Source organism: Passer domesticus, chromosome 5 (genome assembly GCF_036417665.1).
Source record: "Passer domesticus isolate bPasDom1 chromosome 5, bPasDom1.hap1, whole genome shotgun sequence".
Lineage (NCBI taxonomy): Eukaryota > Metazoa > Chordata > Aves > Passeriformes > Passeridae > Passer > Passer domesticus.
The window spans coordinates 49,277,297-49,297,758 of NC_087478.1; the positions used below are offsets into that span (position 1 = coordinate 49,277,297).

The window sequence follows — 20,462 nt, forward strand, 5'->3', positions numbered from 1 at the left end:
CCTGGTAATTCCACAGACCCAAATCAGCTCAGATTTCTCCACAGACGTAAGCCTTGTTCCTCAAGGGTTCACTCCTCCTTCATTTATCTTCCTTCATTTTATTTCTGCCCTTTATGTCTCTGTGCTAGAAATTGGTTCAGCTTTTGCAGCAAAAGCTTCAGCGATATCTTTAGTGAGCAGCCTCCCCCAAAATAAAAGGGGCAAGAGGGGATCTTTATTTTTCATTAACCAATAATCCTTTTCTCTGTTTTTTTAGTGTTTCCTTTCTCCTCAAAATTAAAAAAAAAAAAAAGAAAAAAAAAGATATAGCACAGAGGTCACATGTTTTATCTACTGTATGAAATTATTTCCTCTGTGCTGCCTGAAGACACTCCTGCCAGGCTCCTGTCTCAGCACAGTGGGAGAAGGGTTGAAGCTGTAGCTGGAGAGAAAGGTGCTCCAGGCTGTGTTTCGCAGTCAGAACCAGGAGCTTGCCCAGAGCCCAGAAATACATTTGTTGTGGTTAAACAGGCAAATGTCACTTTGTCTGCAAGGTGTGTTTTCTTACAAAGGGGCAGTGTTCATAGCCTCCAAGAGAGGTAGTAAATCTCAATTGAGTAAACTGTGCACCACTCTTTGATGGGGGGTAGATGGGTGATGTGCTTCAGATTAGGAGTTCTGGCATTGTTGGGTGAGAGACTGGAGGCTGGTATTTGACACACTGCCTGCTCCCCACCCCCTCACTGTGTGCAAGCCAGACTGGTTCACCTCAACAGCCTTGTCCATGCACCAAGAGTCAGGAACAATTTTTAGAGCAGAAGTGGTTACACGTGGTTTGAATTATTTATCCGTCTTGCATCAAGGAAGGAAGGAAAGGAAAAAAAATGTTTGGCTTTTTTGGGGGGGTGGGGGGGAGAAGCTTGTCTGCATTTTCCCTGCTTCATGCATTCTGTGTACATCACTTCCAGGCAGCTGAAAATTCATGGCTTTGGCTGTGCTTGGGGCTTGCCTTTGTTTACACTAGGGGTTTTGAGCCCCCGCAATAACAGCTTTATGTTTCCCACTCTCCTTTCCCTTCCTCTTCTACTCCCACACCACTGCCTTCCCTCGGGTCCCTGGCTGTGATCACACTACTTAAGGGAGCCCAGATACCCTTCTGCACATCCCTGATATGACATTCTACATTGTGAGGGTTCCCTCCTCAAAGGCTTATCAGCACGGCAGGCAGTACCACACCTCTCTTGCTTGCACCCTCCTTAAAGTGTCTCTTCCCCATCTCCCTCTTCTCATGAAACACTGCTGTCTATACACTTGTCTCAAAGACCCTTCCAGATGATGCCTCTTCCTGTCTTTTGTGTTTTCTTTTCCAGATTCCAGTGACAGATGGATCTCTCTCGTGCACACTTGCTCTTTCCTTCTCTGTATTTTTGTTTTCGACATGTTTGATCCGAAGCTCTGAAGCTTCTCAGAGGGAACCCAGGAAAGAAGGAAGAGAAGGAGTAGAAATCAGGGGAGCGTGAGCGACACAGGAGGCAGCCCTGCCTTGTTCTTCCAAATCACACTGTGGAGGGGTGGGGGAAGACTAGAGGGGGAGGACTTGGGTTTGTTTTGGGGTGGGTTTGGTGTGGGTGGGGGGTGGGTGGGAGGGGAGAAAAGGGGAAAAAGTGTGTGGGTTGCTCATGAGCATCAAAGAAGATTCATTATCCTTGGCCTGAATTTTTGTTTAGAAAAGAAGCACAAGGTAGTTCCCTTCCAGACCAAACATCCATGGTCGTAGCTTTTGGGTGTTCTGGAAGAATATTGCATGTGTTCCCCTTCCTCTATGCTCCTGGCTTGACCCAGAGGGCAAGAAGAAATAATGGTGATGACATCTGATAGGACTGGGGTGCTCATTCCCTTCCATTGTTGAACCCCCATTCTTGCCCCCTAGTTTCTTTTTGCCATTGTCCTGAGATTTGGCGTTGTTTTTTGTTGGGGATTTGTTTTCCCCCATCCTGATGAGGGCACCACTGCAGACCATGCTGTGCCTGGGGCTGTGGGCAGCTGCCCTGCTCTGCTTGTTTTCCCCTGGCACTGTGCGAGGTGACTGCTGGCTGATTGAGGGGGACAAAGGGTATGTGTGGCTGGCCATCTGCAGCCAGAACCAGCCCCCGTATGAGACCATCCCCCAGCATATCAACAGCACGGTGCACGACTTGCGTCTGAACGAGAACAAGCTCAAGGTGGTGCTGTACTCCTCCCTCAACCGCTTCGGCAACCTGACTGATTTGAACCTGACCAAGAATGAGATCTCCTACATTGAGGATGGAGCTTTCATGGGTCAGTCAAACCTCCAGGTCCTGCAGCTGGGCTACAACAAACTCACCAACCTGACAGAGGGCATGCTGCGGGGCATGGCCCGCCTCCAGTTCCTCTTTGTGCAGCATAACCTAATAGAGCTGGTCACCCCCACTGCCTTCTCTGAGTGCCCCAGCTTGATTAGCATTGACCTGTCATCCAACCGCCTCAGCCGTCTGGAGGGCAACACTTTCACCAGCTTGAGTAACCTGATGGTGTGCGAGCTGGCTGGCAACCCCTTCAACTGTGACTGTAGCCTCTACGGCTTTCTTAACTGGCTGGCTCTCTTCAACAACGTCACCAAGAACTATGACCGCCTCCAGTGTGAGACTCCACGGGAGTTTGCTGGGTATCCGCTTCTGGTGCCTCGGCCTCACCACAACCGCAATGCCATCACCATCTTCCAGTCCATGTGCAGAGGAGGCACCATCCCTTCCCTCTCTAGGGTCAACCCAACTCCTTACACCCCTGACTCCCAGCGAGATCTGGATGAAGGGTCAGCCATCAGCCCTGGGGATTTCCTCTCAGTCAAGCCTCCAGCCTCTTCCACCACTGACTCCTCCTTCAGTCCCAGCATCAAGCTACATGATGTCACAATCACTTCAGCCATCCTGATGGTCACCATCCCCATGCCCTACAGTAAGATGTATGTGCTGGTCCAATACAACAACAGCTACGTTTCTGACATTGCAACACTGAAGAGCAAGAAGGAATATGTCACTGTCAACAAGCTGAAGGCCCACACTGATTATACGTTCTGTGTGGCCTCTATCCGCAACAACAGGCGTTACAACCATACTTGCCTGACCTTTGCAACCCGGAGCAAAGGCAGGGAGGATCCTATTTCCAGTACTTCCACCACTACACACTATATTATGACCACCCTGGGTTGCCTCTTTGGGATGGTCATTGTCCTGGGGGTGGTGTACTACTGCCTGCGGAAGCGGAGGATGCAGGAGGAGAAACAGAAGTCACTCAATGTCAAAAAGACCATTCTAGAAATGCGTTATGGATCAGATATTGATACCAGTACCATGGTCCACCCTTCCCAGAAGCTGGGTGAGCCACCTGTCATTCCTGTCTCACGGATGTCCTCCATCCCTTCCATGATTGGGGAGAAGTTGCCCCCATCAAAGTCAATGGATGCTGGGATGGAGACTCCTAAAGTCACCACTAAAGGTAACTACATTGAGGTGCGGACAGGAGGTGGAGATGGGCTGGAGAGAACCCAGCGAGATGAGGACCTGAGGGAGCTTGACAATGGGCAAGGCTCAGCTGCTGAGATCTCTACTATAGCCAAGGAGGTAGACAAGGTCAACCAGATCATCAACAACTGCATTGACGCCCTCAAGCTGGACACAGCATCTTTCCTGGGTGGTGGGACTGGTGTTGACTCAGATATGGCCTTTGAGTGCCAGTCCATCCCAGCCGGTTCCTCGAGTGGGCTAGAGCGGCCCAGCTTTCTTTCCCCACCCTACAAGGAAAGCTCCCACCACCCTTTGCAGCGCCAGCTCAGTGCTGATGCTGCGGTGGCCAGAAAGACCTGCAGCATCTCCTCTAGTGGCTCCATCAAGAGCGCCAAGGTTTTCAGCTTGGATGTGCCTGACCACCCACCACTCAGCAAGTCTGACTCCAAATACATCGAGAAGGGCAGCCCACTAAACAGCCCTTTGGATCGTCTTCCCTTGGTGTCTCCAAGTGCCATCCACCACTTGGAGGTCAAGCCTTCTTACCATTGCAGTGAGCACCGTCACTCCTTCCCGGCCCTGTACTATGAGGAAAGTGCTGACACCCTGAGCCAGCGGGTGTCATTCCTCAAGCCACTGTCCCGGTCCAAGCGAGACTCCACGTACTCCCAGCTCTCCCCCAGACACTACTTCTCGGGCTACTCCTCCAGCCCCGAGTACTCCTCAGAGAGCACCCACAAGATCTGGGAGCGATTCCGGCCTTACAAGAAGCATCACAGGGAGGAGGTTTACATGGCAGCTGGGCATGCCCTGCGGAAGAAAGTTCAGTTTGCCAAGGACGAGGATCTGCATGACATCCTGGATTACTGGAAAGGAGTCTCTGCTCAGCAGAAGCTGTGACTCTTCCTCACAAGGAAACAATACAACCAAGACCCCCCCTCCAACAACCAGAAAAAAAAAAAGCCACTTGACTGTGAAAAATAAACCAACAACAAAATACTCCTGACAAATATAAAACTGACAAAACCTTTTCTTAAAGTTTACAACAACTCTTACACACACAGACACACACACTGACACACACACACACCGAATTGTCTCTACTGTGTTACGGGGACCATTGTTCTGCCCACAGATGGTTGGGAGGAGCGCCCTGCACTGACACTGTGGTAACAACATTGGAGTGTGGGTGGGTGGGTGGGTGGGAATGGCCTGGGAGTGGGTGGCAGTGGTGGTAGGAGAAGGGCAGAGATGGACGCTCACTGGGCATGAAACTCAGCTGTGAACTATTCATCTTTCTGTTCCTGTTGAAGGCTGATTTTTCTTTTGGGTGGGAGGGAAGGACCTTGATTAAGAAAGCTTCCTTGTCCACCTTGTACACCTGATATGCCAAATTTTCCATCACTAACTTTTTTCCTCATTTTCTTTAGCAGTGGAGGCTTTTCTCTTTCTCCAGTCCCCTTCCAAAAAAGGTGGGAATTTCTGGAAGAAGTTCTCTCCCTTCTTTTCCTTTGCCCTTCCCTATCCCTCTCTGTTAAGGGTCCCTGGGCTTGAACTTCCTGTCTAGATACTTCACAAACCTCTGTCCTCCTCAGAGGAAGGAGAAGAGATGTGAAGGACCAAGGCAGGGATGACCTGCCGTATAACAGGCTCTGTGCCCTTGCTACTCTTCCTCCTCCTTCCCTTCTCCTGCCAGGTTGCTGCTGATGAACACCAGCAATCTGGAGGGACAGGCATTCTTCAGGCCTTCCCAGAGCCAGTTTTCTGCCAGATAGCGGGGAGAAACAGGTTGTGAATGTTTTCTTTGGCATGGCAAGCCAGGTCCTCAAGGAGTGATGGAGGAAAAGGCAGGAAGGTCTGGTGTATCAGAGGTGTATGGGGTTCCCATTTCTCCATGAGCATTACAGGTCAGAGGTCCTCCTCACCTCACATGCTCAGGCTGCCCTTGTGTAGTCAGTTTAATACCCTCTGTTCATGTCCCCCTTACTGTGAGGAAGGGACCTGGAGAGGACCTCAGCAGAACAAGTTCTCCGTTAAGCTTCTGCAGCTCTTCCCAACTGATTTTCACCAGGGGCTGTGAGGTGGGTGTCCATGAGAAGAGCATCATCCAACCTCCTCAGTTCCAGGTGAACGTAAAGAACAGGATTTCAGTTGCTCATCTCATTGGGTTGGCCTCACAAAGAGTCTTTCTCTTGTATAGGCTATCGACGTGCTGGCATGGATAGGGGACAGCCTAGGGTGAAGACAGGAGCACAGGGAATGAATGGGATGTGAAAATGGGGCCTGGGAGTAGCCCAAGAAGGATGGCCTGGAAGAAGCTCCCTTTGTGTGTGCAGCTGCACTGTGTGTGCCAGGCTGGAAGAGGACACCAGCGTCTGGATGGCAGTGTTCCTTTGACTACTTAGATGCCCTCCTGACAGTGAGAACAACATATCATCTCCTAATCCTCACAGGTGTGACAAACTTTTCTTAGGGATCCTGTCATGTCTTGACAAAATCCCAGTTGCACTTGCTAGGTCCCAACCTCTGCCTCTTGCATAGGACATCTGTCACAGAATTGGCAATGAGCCTACTGCCCTCTCCACCTATTCCCATTTTTGAGCAACCCAATAAAGCACAATCTTGGCACCATCTCCCCCAGTATTTTTCTGTCAGGCAGAAGTGCTGCCTGCTGAACATATCTTTATGCAGCACAGTGAGCCTCCTCTCCATGATCTGCTCAACACTTGACCATAGTTCACCTCTGTCAGGGTGAGGGTGGGGGCCTATGTTGTGTTGGCTCTCCCTAAGTATGAGGTTCTCCTCAGAAGACGCAGTGTTTTGGGGGGCCCTGGGAGAAGGATGAGGGTGTAGAAGCTTCTCTAGGAGGGATTTACATGCTGCATGCTGAGAACTTGCCTGTTATCTGCCAGGTAGTAGCAATGCCAGCTGTGAGAGGTGGCTTCTATGCCACACATGACAATTTCACCATCTGTAAGTGAGGTGGAGCAGTAGGCAGAGTCTGGTGCATGAAAACCAGAGCAGGTATCCCCAAAGTGTAAACCTATGAAGATCTGTGGAGTTTCTTCCTTGTAGGGATGCTGATGGCAACAGAACAGTCCTAAGCCAGGTCCTGACCCCATTGCCTCAGACTTTTCACTGTCAGCCTGCTTTCCCACAGTCAAAGCATTATTTTGCCTTGAGTCCAGAGGTGTTTGTGGGACTGACTCCACATGGTAAGAGCCAATCCAACCCAGAGGAAGGGGTGTGTGTGCACCTGTGTGTCTGCACCTGTGTGCAGGAGGGTGAAGGGAAGTCACAAAGGGAAGTCACACCACTGCTGGCAGGTGTCCCTACATGCTGGGACCATGCAGCAAACCAAGACAGGTAAATGCTGTGAGAGATGCTTAGGCACAAGAGAGACCTCCCCAGCTACCACATGGAGCAGGTTCAGTGGTCTTCCAGCATGGCAACCATCCAGGCAGAAAAGACTAGTGGCTGGGGCACAGAATTGGACAGAAAAAGGGGGATGACGGGCTAGGGGGGATGGAGTCTTGTTCCTCTCCCCAGCTCTTCCCTCCTTGTGCTTCTCTGCTATGTGGTCTTGTAAACAGTTCTGCTCAGTCAATACTTTAAGGGGGAGCGTTAACCTGTGTAAGGGTTTCTGCTTTTTCCCCTCAACACCTCAACAAGGTAGAAAAGAAAGGTCAGGGATACAGCTATCATCAGGCCCTTCTTTTTTCTCCAGTGGGGGTGAGGCTGGATAGGGGGGAAAAGCCATTTCCCTCCCAGCAGTAGCCCCCCATTTCAAACCATTGGATGAAGTTTGCACAAGATGGACTGTTCTGTGGGAGGAAGAGGGCAAGGAAGGGGAACAAAGTGTCTCACCTTCCTTCCTCCTCCGTTCTTCTTTGTCCTGCTCCCTCCCTCAGGATGAGGGCTCACAAAGTGATGCCAGCCCTGTTGGAGGAAAGCAGATTTAACGTTCTATTTGCATGATAATTTTACTGTATTTTTCTGAGCAAACACCTGTTGTGTATGTGCCAGTTTGTTGGAATTTAACCTCCTCCCTCCAAGTCTTTCCTGTCCTTGTCCCTGTTTTCTCTGCTCCTTTCATTGACCCCTGATGTGATTTTATGAGAGACTTCTACCAGTTTGAGAGGGAACATACCCCAAGGAGAACCCAAACCAATCACCCCATAAACCTCATTCCTTCTTCTTCCCATTGTCCCTCTTTCCCTTGCTGCAAACGTGGTCTCTCAGCTGCTTTCCACAGTCATGTGTGTAAAGGGGTAGGTGTTGTATACCAAAGGCCTGCTCTTTTTGGTGGCCATCATCTCTCCTTGTTATTGAGGAACAGGAGTGAGGCCTGTCAAGATAGATGTTGTAAGAGAAATGGTCACTGCCCTCCCTTTGCCCTGGCTGCTCTTTCCCAAAAAACAAAGTTATTCTAGAGGGAATGTGGAGTGCTTTAGCTGAAGGGAAACCTCTGATACAGTGAAAACTTGATGTGCAGCTGATTGCAATCACTTGGAAGATCTCCCACCCCCTTCCTCTTATTGGTTACATAGACCTCTGGATTAGGTCTATCCTGTGCATTCTTCACCCTGGCTGGCCTGACAGAGGGCAGGGCCTCAAAAACCTCTTTGTTGGGAAAAAGTGTGGAGAGACTGCCTGAAGTTTCTAAGGCCTCTAAGGCTTGGCTTTGGCAAGTCCCTCAATGCTGCCTTCTCCTAGGGGAAAGTGGACTTTTGGGGCCAAACCAAGACCAAACCATTTCACACTTTATTTCTGGCTTGTTGGCTATTGGCAGAGAAAACAGGGGCTTAGTTCATCTCACTGGAAATTGTGGAGGGTGAGGAATGAGGTTGGGTGTAGACCTGCCCTGTAGCCCCAAGAACAGCCTTGGGGAGAAGCCTGGGCTGGGGTCCTGCACCCAGGAGAGTGAAGGTGAGACCCTAGCTAGGCATGCTCTTCCTGTGGGGCAGAGCTCTTTCCCATATCTGCTGGTGCTGCCCCAGTTTATGCTGCAGTACCATGTTCCCTTCTTCCCCTCCCCACTCTTCCATACTGAATAAATCCCTCTTGAGGCAGGTGTGAAATATTCATGACTGACAAATGAAGAATTATGTTGGGCTGAGGAGGCCTCTGTGTGTTTGCAATGCTAATCAGCCTTCTTGGCTGGAGGAGGCTCTGCCTGGCAGGCTTGAAGGAAGGAGGGGAAGATGCAGGAGGAAGGTGGAAAAGGAGCTGAGAAAGAGACGAGGGGCAGACACAGTAGGGGTGAATAAGGTATGGTGGGACCAAGGAATGGTGAGACAAGGAGGTAACAGGTAGAGGGAGATGGAGAAGGTGTAGAAGAGGGACAGGCTGAAAGGACCTGGGGAAGAGATGGCTGCAGTGGAAAGAATGACAGCAAGGAAAAGGATTGAGTGCAGGGATGAGGGCTCTCTGAGAGGAGGTGGGGAGTAAGTCAGCAGTGCCTGGAGAAAAAAAATCTAGGCAGACTTCATGATGAGCTGTGAGCCCTCTCTTAGGGCAGAGCTCAGTGCTACAGACAGGGCAGCTGCGATATGGGTAGGAGCTGGACCCAGGGCCCCAGAAGCACATTTGCCATGTTTGTTGGTGACTGGGAACTCAGCTACATCAGGAAGGACACACAGCCTCCGGGAGCCTGGAGAATATCCCTTCCACCATCACCACTTCCTTCCGCACAAGGTGCAGTCAAGAAGAGCCTCATGGAGTCGTGTCCTCTTGCTGGAGCCAGCCTGCTGCTGTCCCACCGTCTGAGCAGGAGGGAATCTCCTCAGGGTGGCTTGGTGTGGGACGGACACTTTGTGCCACCCCCTGCCAGGCTGTGGGGGTTTCTTGCAGGGCTGGTGGAGCCTGCCCCACCTCAGCCGTGCCCTGCCCACCCTGTCTGAGCAGGCGATTTTGGGTCCTTCCCTGGAGAAGGGGCAGAGGGGAGCATCTGTTGCGTCCCCCCTACACACGCACGCATTCCCAGCCCTGTCCCTCAGCCGCTTTGGCCTTGTACTGTGAGGGGCGTTCTCGGCCTGCCCGCCCTTGACTGTCCCCCCGCGCGCCCTGGCCAGGCCTGTCCGTACCTCTCCCCGGCTGTCCTACGAGGGCAGCTCTCTGCAGGGCTGCCCCAACCCACCCCTCTTCTCCCACTCCTTCTCCCTGCCCCACCAGGGGTCAGATTCCCTCCTCCGCCCCTCACGGTGCCCCTCCGTATGCCCCATCCTCGCGCGTTCGGCTTGGCCTTCGCCTCCCCCGTAACTACCACCGCCACTGTGAGGCCTTGCTCTTGGGTGGCCTGTCCCCACCGCCGGCTCTCCACCTTCCCTGGGGGGAAGAGGAACAGGCTGTCTGGGGCAGGCCAGACCCTCCAGGGCTGGTACGGCTGGTCCATCCACAAGCACAGCGTCTGGGGTGAGGGGGTGGGAAGGGGCGGGCAGCTGCCAGGCACAGAGAAGGGGGTGTCAGCCCTTGAATGTAAGGAAGGGCCTGGGAGGCAGCAGCTGGGACTGGCTCCTTGTGGCCTCTTTGGTGTTCCTCCTTCCGTAACAACCCTGTGACCCCCCCCAGTTGTGTATGGACAAATTTAAGTTGGAGTTATGTTCTTTACGTTCTTCTTTTTTTTTGAATTTATTTTCTTTTCTTCTTTTAGAATTGTATTTCCTTCTTGTTATTTTCTTTCTTTTTTTTCTCTCTTTCCTTCTTTTCCTGTTTTAAAACTGAATGGCACGAAATCGTTTTTCCTCAACTCGGAGATTCCTGTATGGAGAAAATCAATTTCTATATTTGCAATAAATTTCTTATTTAAAAAAAACAAAACGAACAAAAACCTAAAAAAAAAAAAAATCAACAAGCAAAAACTATAAAAAGCTGCTTCTGAGTCCATTTGTTCCAGACTTGTCTGGTAGAGAAGGTGGGATGGGATGGGACAGGACGGGACAGGACTGATGGGATGGGATGGGTTGGGATGGGATGGGATGGGATGGGATGGGATGGGATGGGATGGGATGGGATGGGATGGGACGGGACGGGATGGGAGGAAACAGGGTATGGGTGAAACTGAGAGAGTTGGGTCAGGGCATGGGAAGACTGTCCCAGGCACCCAGTGGTCACCTGCTTCCCCCAAACACACTGTTTCTCTTCCCTTGGCTGTCGACAGTTTTGGAGACATCCTTATTTCCACCCAGTTCTTAGTTCTGTCATGATACCAGACCTTTCCTGCACCAGTCAGCACCCAAGTTCTGCCCCACCCAGGGCAAGCAGACAGCTCTGCCTGGCTGTAAGGCAGAGCTTCCTTGCCCATTTCCTACACAACAAATCCTCTGTCTGAGCTCCAGAGCTCTCTGGAGGAAGGCAATCCAAGGCAGGCGATCCAGCCGTGGGTAATGACTGAGCAATCTGTAGCCTAATCCACCAGCAGATATTCTGATCTCAGCTCTTCCTAAGCATCAATATTTAAAGTCAAGAATACAGCCAGCAAATCCATGCCTATTGGTGCATTTATACACATAATTAGGCCAATTTGTGTATGGTGACATAGCAGCCATTCCCTTGCATGTCTTGTCTCTTCTCTGCCTCCTGTTTCTTAATGTTTCTAGTTTCTCCTGAGAGTGGTAAGGCTCCTTGGCTCAGAGGTTTTCTTTTTTTTTTTGCTCTTGCACATCCAGCTCTGATTAGACAAATCTAGCCATGGCTTCTAGGCTTCGTTATTGAGTGTGTTGAGCTCACAGTCTCTGCTCCTTGTGTAGCAAAGGATAGGAATAAATGATTCCAGGGAGTTGTGACTATGGATACAACAGCTCCTGGATATATATGCTGCAGTAGCTGATGACTCTTATTAATGCTTGAATTGATTTAAGAGCAGACCTAGGAGCAGATGCTACTACAGGCAGGTGCTTCACAGTCTGACATGTTCTCCACTGGACTTGGGAAGAATGCTTGAGTGTGGGAAGGAATGGTGCTGGGCTTGTATCTCTGGAGGATGGACAATGGTGCATAACAAAGGGGAGCTCTCCTGGGGTTAATCAGAGCTTCATCTGCTTGGTGGAAAGGTGGATGCTTCAATCAAAGTGATGTTCCTGGCATCTGCATCTCTGCAGTGCAGGGATACAGGCCTTCTGAGGCAGGGAATTTCAGACCTTGGGAAGAATTAATGCATAAATTATAAAGAGGCGTAATCTAATCAGTAGAGAGCCCCCATGCTGTTTATTTTGTTGCTAAATTCGATTTTGTCTCCACAGTCCTTGCATTTCATTTGGTTGCTCTGCCACAGGGATGAGAAAGGACAAGATGTATTTGCAAATGCTGTTTAGAGGGAGCAGGAAGCTTTGGGAAGGGAAGACTGTCAGGGTTGAAGACATCATAAATGTCCTGAAGCCAGGTGAGGTCTGTTGGGCTGAGGGGACATGGAGGAACTGTAGTCAGCCCTCTGGGCCAAAATGATTTGTGGTGAAAGATTTAAGCAGTGCTTGTATTTAAACAGCCTTTGGCTGTTTCCAATCAGACAGCTTCAGAGTCCTCTGTTCTGCATACTGTTGTGTGAGATGGTGTGTGTCCAGAGAAGGCATGAGGTGTGAGCTGTGTCTGTGTGTCTGCATTATTTTCTCAAGTGCCTCTGGATGCCACTGTGTCCAACAGACTGCAGTTACTGCAGCAAACCACCCTGACCTTTGCCTCCAGAACCTGCTTGGTGGGCCATAGTGTCTGCATCATGGAGTGAGAGAAGGAGCCAGGGCTGTGCTGTGGACAGTGAAGTGGCTGCAGTGAGAGGGTGGCCAGAGTGAGCTGGCCTGCTAAGCAAACTCACCCTGGAGGAGAACAGGGGTTCTCTGCACAGCCTCATTATTTGGTTGGCTGCACACTTGGGAAGACTGTTTTGTGTTTCCTTGTGGTTGGTTTGTGCTGACATGGTTCTTTTCCACCCTTATGAGGTTCAGTGACTTATCCAAGATGTAATTTGCTGCAGCACAGAAGGACCTGGCTTAGCCACAGAGCCTTTTGCTGGCAGTCATACGGGGTAGTTGTCATCTCTTTGCCTATGTGGACATTTGCCTGTGCCTCTGTGTTGTGGTACCGGCAGGCAAGTAGGCAACATTGCCCTCTTCTGGACTGACTGTAGGCACTGGAGGAGCATCTCTGATGGAATGGCAAATCAATCCTCTTTCCACTGCAAAGATAACAGCCTTTCGAGGTCTTGATTTCCCATCCAGATCTTGGTGGCTTTTACAGTAGCCAGCTTGGATTAGAGGATACTTCTCTGCAGCACTAAGTGCCTGGGCATCCTGAGCCATCATGACTCCTCAGGGCCAGGCCAAGCCTAGGAGAGCAGAGTGAGGAATGTCTCCTCTCCAGATAATGTTGGCTCCAGTGGAACCAGTAACCAACAGCTCTGAAGGGCAGTGAACATGTGGTTGAAGGCGTGAAGGTCATGCTGCTGACCTTTGTCCTGAGGGCTGCCTCTCAAGGGGATGAGAGCAGTGCAGGTTAGGGAATGGTTAGGCTGACATCTTTCCCCACGTCTTGGATGCCTTTTCAATTAAAACACAGATGTGTGTATTGCACAGAGCTGGAGGACAGACTGAGAGCTACACAGAGCCCAAGGGGATTTGGGATTTTAAGTGCACAGGCCATGCTCACCCATAGCAGGGGGGCAGAGGTTGTCACTGAACAGCCTCTAAATTTTCCCTCTGACCCTTGAAGGAAACACAAACTGAGAGAAAGAAAACCCAAACAGCCTGAAAGTGAAATATTTAGGAGTGAAAGTATAAGAGAGATGAAATGTAGACTTGAATACTTTTATACAGGTTCCTTTACACTGTTAAGAAGATGGGTAGATCACTATCACTGGTGGTCCCCTACACAACAAACTCGAGTTTCTGGCGCAGGTTTGGTGGGACTATGGCAGTGTGCAGAACTGCTCCATTCCTTGGCTTCCCAAATATTCAACAGGGATCTATGTCTTCCCTTCCCTTGTCAGGCTCCTTGGAACAGGGTCTGTCTCTCACAACATGGTTATGTGATACCTCTTACAGTAGGATTGCCAGGCTCCTCAGGGACTGGCAGTTAACATGCATTCCCAAAGGAGAAAGGAATGGCATCCAAAATGAGTCCGAGGAGCTGTATTGGTGACTCCTGCTAAGCAAGGCAGAAGTAAGCAGGTGCCCAGCCAATGCTAGTGTGGAAAATGAATCAAAGGCCTCATCACTTTTTAAATAAGAAACACTTCAAAAAATAAAAGTATTCTGCTCCATCCCTCTGTTGCTAGAAAGGGCATCATTAAGAATTCATTGCAACTTCTGCACCCAATTTTCCAGCCCAGTGCCTTGTCCCACTTGTCTTGCTCCAGCTCCAAAGACAGTGGAGGCTCTGCCATGAGTATCAAGGGACAAATGGAACCTAAATTATAAGATGAAACCTGAAGAATGGCTGTGGGGGTTCTGGGGACCTCTGGGGAGAAGTGGCTGAAGGAGGGAAAAGCACAGCCAGGCATGGAGTGTGAGGAAGAGTCAGACTTGCCCACAGACTTGTGAGCCAATAGGCACAAATCTGCCTCAGCTGCCTGATGTTTCCAGATCACAACACATGCCTGGGGATTTCTTTCTTCTCTGTCTTTTCCCTTCCTGAACATCTGGAGTTGATTACTGGGGATTCCTAACATCTGAAAATGGCATTGTTGGACTGAGGTCCTGAGCTGCAAGACAGTGATGCAGCTGACAAAGGTGGCCAAGCCAAGCCAAGCCAAGCCAAGCCAAGCCAAGCCAAGCCAAGCCAAGCCAAGCCAAGCCAAGTCAAGCCAAGCCAAACTGTATCATGGGTTCATCAGGACCAGGAGGTGCAGGTTAAATCTATAAAGGCTGCAGTGGCCGTACCTGTTGTGTATGAGTGCCTTCAGATAAAGAAAGTGGCTGCTTAATGTCATGATACCTGCTTGTCTGGAGGAAAAGGGGCTTCATTTTGGGCTTTCCTCAAATTGGGCATTGGCCCAGAAGACACATGAGATCCCAGCTTCTTATCCATTTATGATAAGTGGGGAGAGAGCTGTTGCCTCTGTTTCTGTGCTGAACATTTTCTGTCTTGTGTCACTGTCAGCCACAAGATTTCCTACCTGTGACACCTGTTTCTCTTTCTTTCTGCTTCTCAAGTGGCAGCCAAGGAGATAATTGGTATTTTTGACTCTGTCTGTTCAGCCCTTTGTGCTGGGAGCTGCCAGATGAAGCTGTGAATTATATAATAAGGGTTAATTAAAGGCTTTTCAGGGCCATATTACCATATCCATGAGGATGGTGCCCTCCTTTTTGGGCCATTGTAGGAAACAGTGCTTATGGAAAAGAGGAGCAAGGTGTCAGTGGCATTGATGGTGGTTGTGATGGCCAGGAAAAGGATATTCTGGCTCCTTAGTGGCATTAGAGGTGCTGGGGTGGAGCACACAACTCATGAGAGGGAGAAGCAAGGATGGACACAGACTGATGGGGTGTAGGTAAAGGGTTTTAAAGGTCCTTAGAGCTGTGGTCTGATGCTGGAGGGGTAGCTGGGTGCCAGATCCCTCACTGGTCCTCCTCCCTCCTTCCACTGCTGCAGGGGGCTGAGCTAGAAGGTAGAACTTGCCAGGGCACTGTCCAGAGGCTTGAGTGACCTCTGAAAAGCCCTCAGCCAGCCACAACTGCCAGGTGACAACTCTGCTCCTGGATGAGCAGTCTGCTTCTCTAAGAAGGCATCATGGGCTGAATCCTGCCTCTCTAAGAAGGTTGTCCTGCCTGTGACTGAGTGTGCAGCAGGGAGGGAGCAGCAGGGAGGGAGCAGCAGTGCAGGGTGGAGTGTGAGAGGCAGAGAGGGGATCCTCCAGGTTTTGCTGTTCCTGTGGTCTCAGAGCTGCTCTGTCTACGTCTGCCTTCGCTCTGCATGTGCTGGGTTGTTTGACCTTGGGGTTGATGAGGAGACACTGCTCCCTTACCCCCTCGCAGATCCTGTGCAGAGAAGGGGCACTGATTTCTCCAGCCCTGTTGTGCAGTGTGTGTGCCTGAAGGTGAAACTGCCTGAGGCACGTCAGCCAGCCCAGAAAGAAGATTTAGATGACAGATCTCCTTCCTGCTTTCAACTGTTGCTATGCAGGGATGCTTTGAAGTGGTTGGATTTGGCAGCACAGCCTCTCTACACCCCCATGCCCTCTTAGAGGAATAAGAAACTCGCTGCTTGAAGGCCTTGGAGCAATCACTTTGGCATATTATGGAGTCTTTACACTGAAAAGTATAATCTGCAAGGTCACTACATCTGTGAATTCACACAGTTACAGCACAACACACTGTCCTGGGTCTGAGGAAACTGAAGAACTCCCTTGCCTGGGTCTCTTGGAAAGTGGCATCCCTTGTTCCCCAGATGGAGTTCATGAAACACCTTTGGGAAATGGAAGAGATTTTTCTCCCTTGGTTTCTCTTCACATCACTAAGTCCCAGCTCTGGTCAGTGTGGTGGATGGAGGGAAGCAGCACACGATGGCAGCCAAACCTCTGGGCTTCTTGTGCCTGGCTACCTGTGAGAACCAGCCAGTCACCTAAAGCACTGTCAGAACAGGACACAGGCTCTCCTCTCACCTCTGCTTTACCTTCTAGGCCATCAGCTCCCCCCTCTTTTCCTGCAGGTTGTGCTTTCTTCACAATTTTTTACCACTCCCTTCACATTCTCCTTTTTTCCTGTTTTTCTCTGTTCTCCACACTCCTTCACTGACCCTCTCTCTTCACTGGGGAATAATGATTTATTCTATCTCTCCTCCCCTTCACTTTCTTGATATTTTCTCTCACCATCTTCCATCTGTTATCCTTTTCCCATTTCTCCATTTCTTTCCTTCCATTCAACCCCTTCTGTCTCTTCCCATGTCCACATATTTTCCCCTCTCATATAATGTCTAATATAATTCCTCACATCTTGAGTCATTCAAACCTGCAATGAAATGGTTTCCCAAAGGGAAACAGAATGTGAGAAATATCTTTGTGCACCAAAAATTAAATATTGACCATATGGGGTGGGTAAAAAAAGAAAGAAAAAAAAAGAAAGAAAAAGCCAGCTCATTGTTCAGAAAGGGATGAAAAAAGCCAAAAACTTGGGGTTTTTTCACAAGCAATATTCGTGACTGGTTTAGAGTATTTCTGCATCAACGTGCACTGAAAGTGCTGCTAAGGTTTTCAGGCAATGCAGTGGGGCCAACCTGCACAGCACTGGGGCAGAAAGAAGGTGGCATCTGGGGGGAAGCTGAGATACAATCAGTGTACAAAACAAACTTAGTGTGTGAGTCAGCTGGATATTCCCTGCTGCAGTCATCTCTGAGATGATGTCTCTGCCCAGATTACTCCAGCAGTGACTCTTTCAGAAATGACTGTGGTTGTGGGGCTGGAAGGGCAGGAGCCTCTTCTAACACGGTGCCACACCGTCAGACATAGGAACCTGGTGAACACTCAGAGCCTCCCTGGAAAATACTTCCAGGAGGGATCAAGCACCTTGCCCTACAGACACATTTCCCTGCTGGATCTCCAGGTCTCTCCTGGCTCCTTATTGAATGTTTTCAGCTGTAACCAGCTTCTTCCCCACCTTGATCCCAGAGATGACCCACTGCAGTGCCTGGGCATCACCCACAGGCTAGAATTTCTTAACAAAGACTGCAGTACAGAGGAAGTCAGATTTGGGCAGAGGCACCACCTCAGAAATGGCTGAAGGAGACAAAGTAACATACTGTTCTTGCAGGCAGGGGACAGACTCAGCACCACACATAATGACTCAGAGAGCAGCTTTGGTGGGCAGAGAAAGAAAATCTCAATGAATCCTGCAGGCCTTTCTGTTTCAGTGATCTATTAAACAAACCATACCTCTATGTACAGCAAGTACAGGCTTAATCCCATGTGATCCTGATATTTTTAGCAGCTTGCTCATGGATAGGGTAACTGGGACTTTTTCCTTCACTAACAGGAGCCCTGAAGCCAGAGCCCAAAGATTCCTAGTTAATAGGTAGAGCTCAGGTGAAAATCCAGGTCTGCAAGTGCTGCAGTGAGAGACAAAAGATGTTTGATTACAAGAAAACCATCTTGGGATCTAGCTGAACCAGCTGTTCTACAGCAGGATTTTAGGCTAATTCACTGTGTAACCCTGTTGGATCCATGGAGATGGGGAGAGGTTGGACGGTGGGCATCTGCTTCATCAGTGCTTGGTGGTGCAAGGGTGCTTCACGTGGTGCAAGGGTGGTGGAGCAGTGCTGGATCTTGGTGCACACAGAGGCTGCATACAGGTGGGAGATTGGGAAGGGAGCTGGCAGAGTGGCAGCAATGGGATGTGCCTTCAAACAGAGGAATGTGGTTGTGTTCGAGGGTTCCAGGACGAGGGAAGAGATGAGAATTTTGACTCTATGTTTTAGAAGGTTAGTTTATTATATCATGATATGATATTATATTAAAATGCTATACTAAAACTATACAAAAATAATAGAGAGAAAGGATCCATCAGAAACCTAAAAAAGAAAGGAATGGAATGAATAACAAAATTTTGTGACTGCTTACAGCCTCAACACAGGTGGCTGTCATTGGTCTTCAAGTGAAAACAATTTCACATGCTGGATAAACAATTCTCTAAATCACATTCCAAACTAGCAAAACATGGAGAAGCGGAAGCTTTCCAGCTTCTAGGAGAAAACATCCTGGCAAAAGGATTTTTCGTGAAATATGCCTGTGACAGAGGAGTTCCTTCTAACAGAATGTGCCTTCTAACCTTGGGAGTGTGTGGTGTTTCTCTGCAGGGCACCAGGTCTCTCCCCTTCCCAGTTTATCCCGGGCCAAGCTGAGTGTTCTGGAGTGGGGCAGAGCCTCCAAGTCCTGCCGAGGCTGTGGCTGTGCTGCTGTGTGAGGATCTGTACCGTGACCAGGCTCTGTGGCTGCAGCCGGGCTCCTCTGCTCTGTGATGCAGAGCGTGTGCTTGCAACCTGCTGTTATAAATGAGGGGATTTGGTGGGCAGGAAAGGATTCCCCTGATGGGTCAGCTCCTTCTACTGTCACCACCTGGAACCATCTGCACAGAAGAGATTCCTTGGATCTGCACCAGGGTTCCTTGGACAGAACACATCCAGAAGGCTCTTGCCAGAAACATTCCCTGCAAACAGCCTGGCATCAGGGTTTCTCATCCTCCAGATGGGGCAGCCCTCATAGCTTACTCCTCCATTGCTGGGATCTCAGGCAGGAAAAGGCCCACTGGAAGAAGGCACAGGTTTTCAGGTCTCTGTATGATCACCTCCAGGTGATCACCAGGCAGAAGCAGCAAATTTATCTTCGCAGAGATCATGACCTTTCTTCAAATGAAGGAAATATATTGTGGAAAAGCAGCAGAAAATTTGCCATATCAGCATGAATCAAAGCTGTCTGCATTTTCTCCTCCACTGAGGATTCTAAAATTACAAATGATCTGAAGAAGGCAAACAAGGCAAAAGTACTGGCTATTCCTTCCCAAGTGAGAGCACTGAGTACCCTTGAAAAGATTGGGCATCTAGTTTAAGAGAAAATTCAAGAAAAAGTATCATAGTAAAGAAATAGATTATGAAATTCCTCACAAAAATGTTTAAACCAAATTTCTGAAAGTCTTTGAAGTGTTGTTGGCCAGTATTAAAGAGAGAGAGAACAGTGGGACAGATGGACCTTCATGACAATCCAGTACATCCGTTCTTCTGCATTACTGCACATCTTATCCAACCTCTGTCAGCCTTGTGCCAAGGTCTGCCCAGCAAGGCTGCTGCAGTGGTCTGACATGCCAGGTAACTGTTAGCCTGATACTAAGATCATCTGACAGACCTGAGGGGAAAAGAGCTGCAGTTGAAACTTCCCAGCATTGCAGCAGTGAGACTCAGAACAGAGTTTCTGCAGCTGCTGTTTCCAGTTCTCCCAGCACACAGTAAGCACTGCATACAATTCAGATCTTAAAAGTATTTGGTGTGGGCCAAAAGGGCAAGTGGGATGTGCAGGTAGGAAAAAAATTGAAATGTACACAGCAGCAATCAGACAAATGAACAGGAGAATGGACTACGTTTAGCTTGGGTTTCTTGTCAAATGAAAACGTACAAGGCAGCACACCTCTGGAACATGCTTGCCTTGGGGGGCAGAGTGCCCACATAGGCAGGTGCTGTCACCAAGACCAGGCACATCAGATGACATGAGAGAGGGACAGCTGTGGCACCAGGGCAGTGGAATCCTCTAAGCAGCAAAATTTGCCTCACGACAAGAATGCTGATGTCAGTGATTGCTGACACAGGAGTATGTGTGGGAAGTGGTAGGATAGAAAAACCCCAAGATGTTATTGGTGAAAACAGACAAGGAAAAAGTTGAAACACATTGCTTCATGACCTTAAGCCCCTTCTGAACCAGGATAGGTCTGGAGACAGGGAAGTCCCTGTGGGGTTGATCCTGGGAGGTGTCAGGCTATTCTAGATGTGCTAATGACCTTGTTTGCAGTTGGCTGCAGGTCCTCTCTCGAGCAGATGGTAGGCACATTCTGCACTGCTGACCCGTGGGACACAGTGCTGAGTGTCCCTGAGTTAACCTCCCGGTGAGTTCCCCATGACTGTCCAGAACCTTAAAAATCACAAGAATACAAAAAAAAGTGTGAGGCAAAAGGAGAACCTGGGAAATCTGGCTGACTGCTAAATGGGACAGGTGTCCTGGTGAGACAGGGCATTGAAAACACTGAGGTATTTAGTGGCTTCTCCAGATCAGTCTTTACTAACAATACTGGCTTTCAGAAATGCCAGGGCCCAGAGACTGGGGGAAAATAGGGAGCAACTTAACCTGTGTGGAAGAGGATCAGAAAATACTTAAGTGAACTGGACATGTGTAAGCCCATGGGCCCTGATGGGATGCATCCAGCAGTGCTAAGGAAGCTGGCTGGTGTAATTTCAAGGTCAGTCCAAATAGTCTTTGAACACTTATGGTAAGTAGGAGAA

The 20,462-nt window shown here is 49.5% G+C and overlaps 1 protein-coding gene and 1 long non-coding RNA gene across 3 annotated transcripts in view; both read left to right on the forward strand.

The window, feature by feature from the left end:
* LOC135300645 (uncharacterized) overlaps positions 1-1,575 on the forward strand; it is a 49,731-nt gene extending 48,156 nt beyond the window's left edge. For both annotated transcript variants that reach the window (XR_010362425.1, XR_010362424.1), the window contains one exon: positions 1,350-1,575. This is a non-coding gene — a long non-coding RNA (uncharacterized LOC135300645). The remainder of the gene's footprint in view (positions 1-1,349) is intronic.
* A 53-nt stretch (positions 1,576-1,628) lies between these two features.
* ELFN2 (extracellular leucine rich repeat and fibronectin type III domain containing 2) lies at positions 1,629-10,368 on the forward strand. The gene has a single exon (XM_064420302.1). It carries the CDS (start codon positions 1,977-1,979, stop codon positions 4,401-4,403), a length of 2,427 nt encoding a protein of 808 aa, XP_064276372.1. The 5' UTR covers positions 1,629-1,976; the 3' UTR covers positions 4,404-10,368.
* The last annotated feature ends 10,094 nt before the right edge of the window (positions 10,369-20,462 follow it).